The sequence below is a fragment of the Lottia gigantea genome, assembly GCF_000327385.1.
Source record: "Lottia gigantea unplaced genomic scaffold LOTGIsca_632, whole genome shotgun sequence".
In the NCBI taxonomy this organism is placed as follows: domain Eukaryota; kingdom Metazoa; phylum Mollusca; class Gastropoda; family Lottiidae; genus Lottia; species Lottia gigantea.
The window spans coordinates 1-724 of NW_008710152.1; the positions used below are offsets into that span (position 1 = coordinate 1).

Genomic DNA, 724 nt, shown 5'->3' on the forward strand with positions numbered 1-724 from the left:
CTCTGGCAACAGCTCGCCAGGCCATCGTGCTGATCAATGCCACATAACATCCAACGATATAGCTTAATACATAATCATCAATTCCATCTTTTATGTAGGAATACACAATACATCCCAACACTAAAAATACAGTTCCAGCGTAAGGATTAAATGGCCGCCAACCAAATGCTCGTGAATAGTAAATTTGGGCAATGGCAAACATCAAAATGCCGACTTCGAAATAATACTTTTTGTAAACAAGAAAAGCATCACCCAGACAAGAGAAAAATAGTCCAATAAGAATGTATCTGGCGTATCGGTAATATTCGTTGAGACTCATTCCGTGTAGTAATACAAATAACATCAGTGAAATAATTGGCAGACATTTTACTATACAATAAAATATTGATGGATGTGACTCTTCACCAAATAATACAAAGAAGATAGAAACAGTCTTGAAAAATGGCACCAGTTTTGGACCAACACTCTTCAACTGAAAAACACAAAAAAATACATCATTAGTTTCATCGTCATTGAAAAATTTGTAGGGTCCACTGGGTTCAAAAGATAAAAGTGCACACACCAAAAAAAAACCCGAACACCATGAACATGGAATGCTTAAGGTTAGTCCGTTAGTCCTATGTAATTTGGCAACAGATACTTCATCAGCTGCTTTGGTAATGCTTTGATAGGTAGAGCAACTGCTTGTATTAAATGGTTAAAACCGTTATTAAAAGGCGTTTTT

General features: G+C 36.0%; 1 protein-coding gene across 1 annotated transcript; it reads right to left on the reverse strand.

Annotated features, from left to right (window-relative positions):
• On the reverse strand, positions 1–472 carry LOTGIDRAFT_99550 (hypothetical protein; the record flags this gene model as incomplete). Its single annotated transcript, XM_009064587.1, has 1 exon — positions 1–472. A coding segment is annotated over one exon (472 nt), but the record flags the coding sequence as incomplete, so codon positions are not given.
• Positions 473–724: the final 252 nt, after the last annotated feature.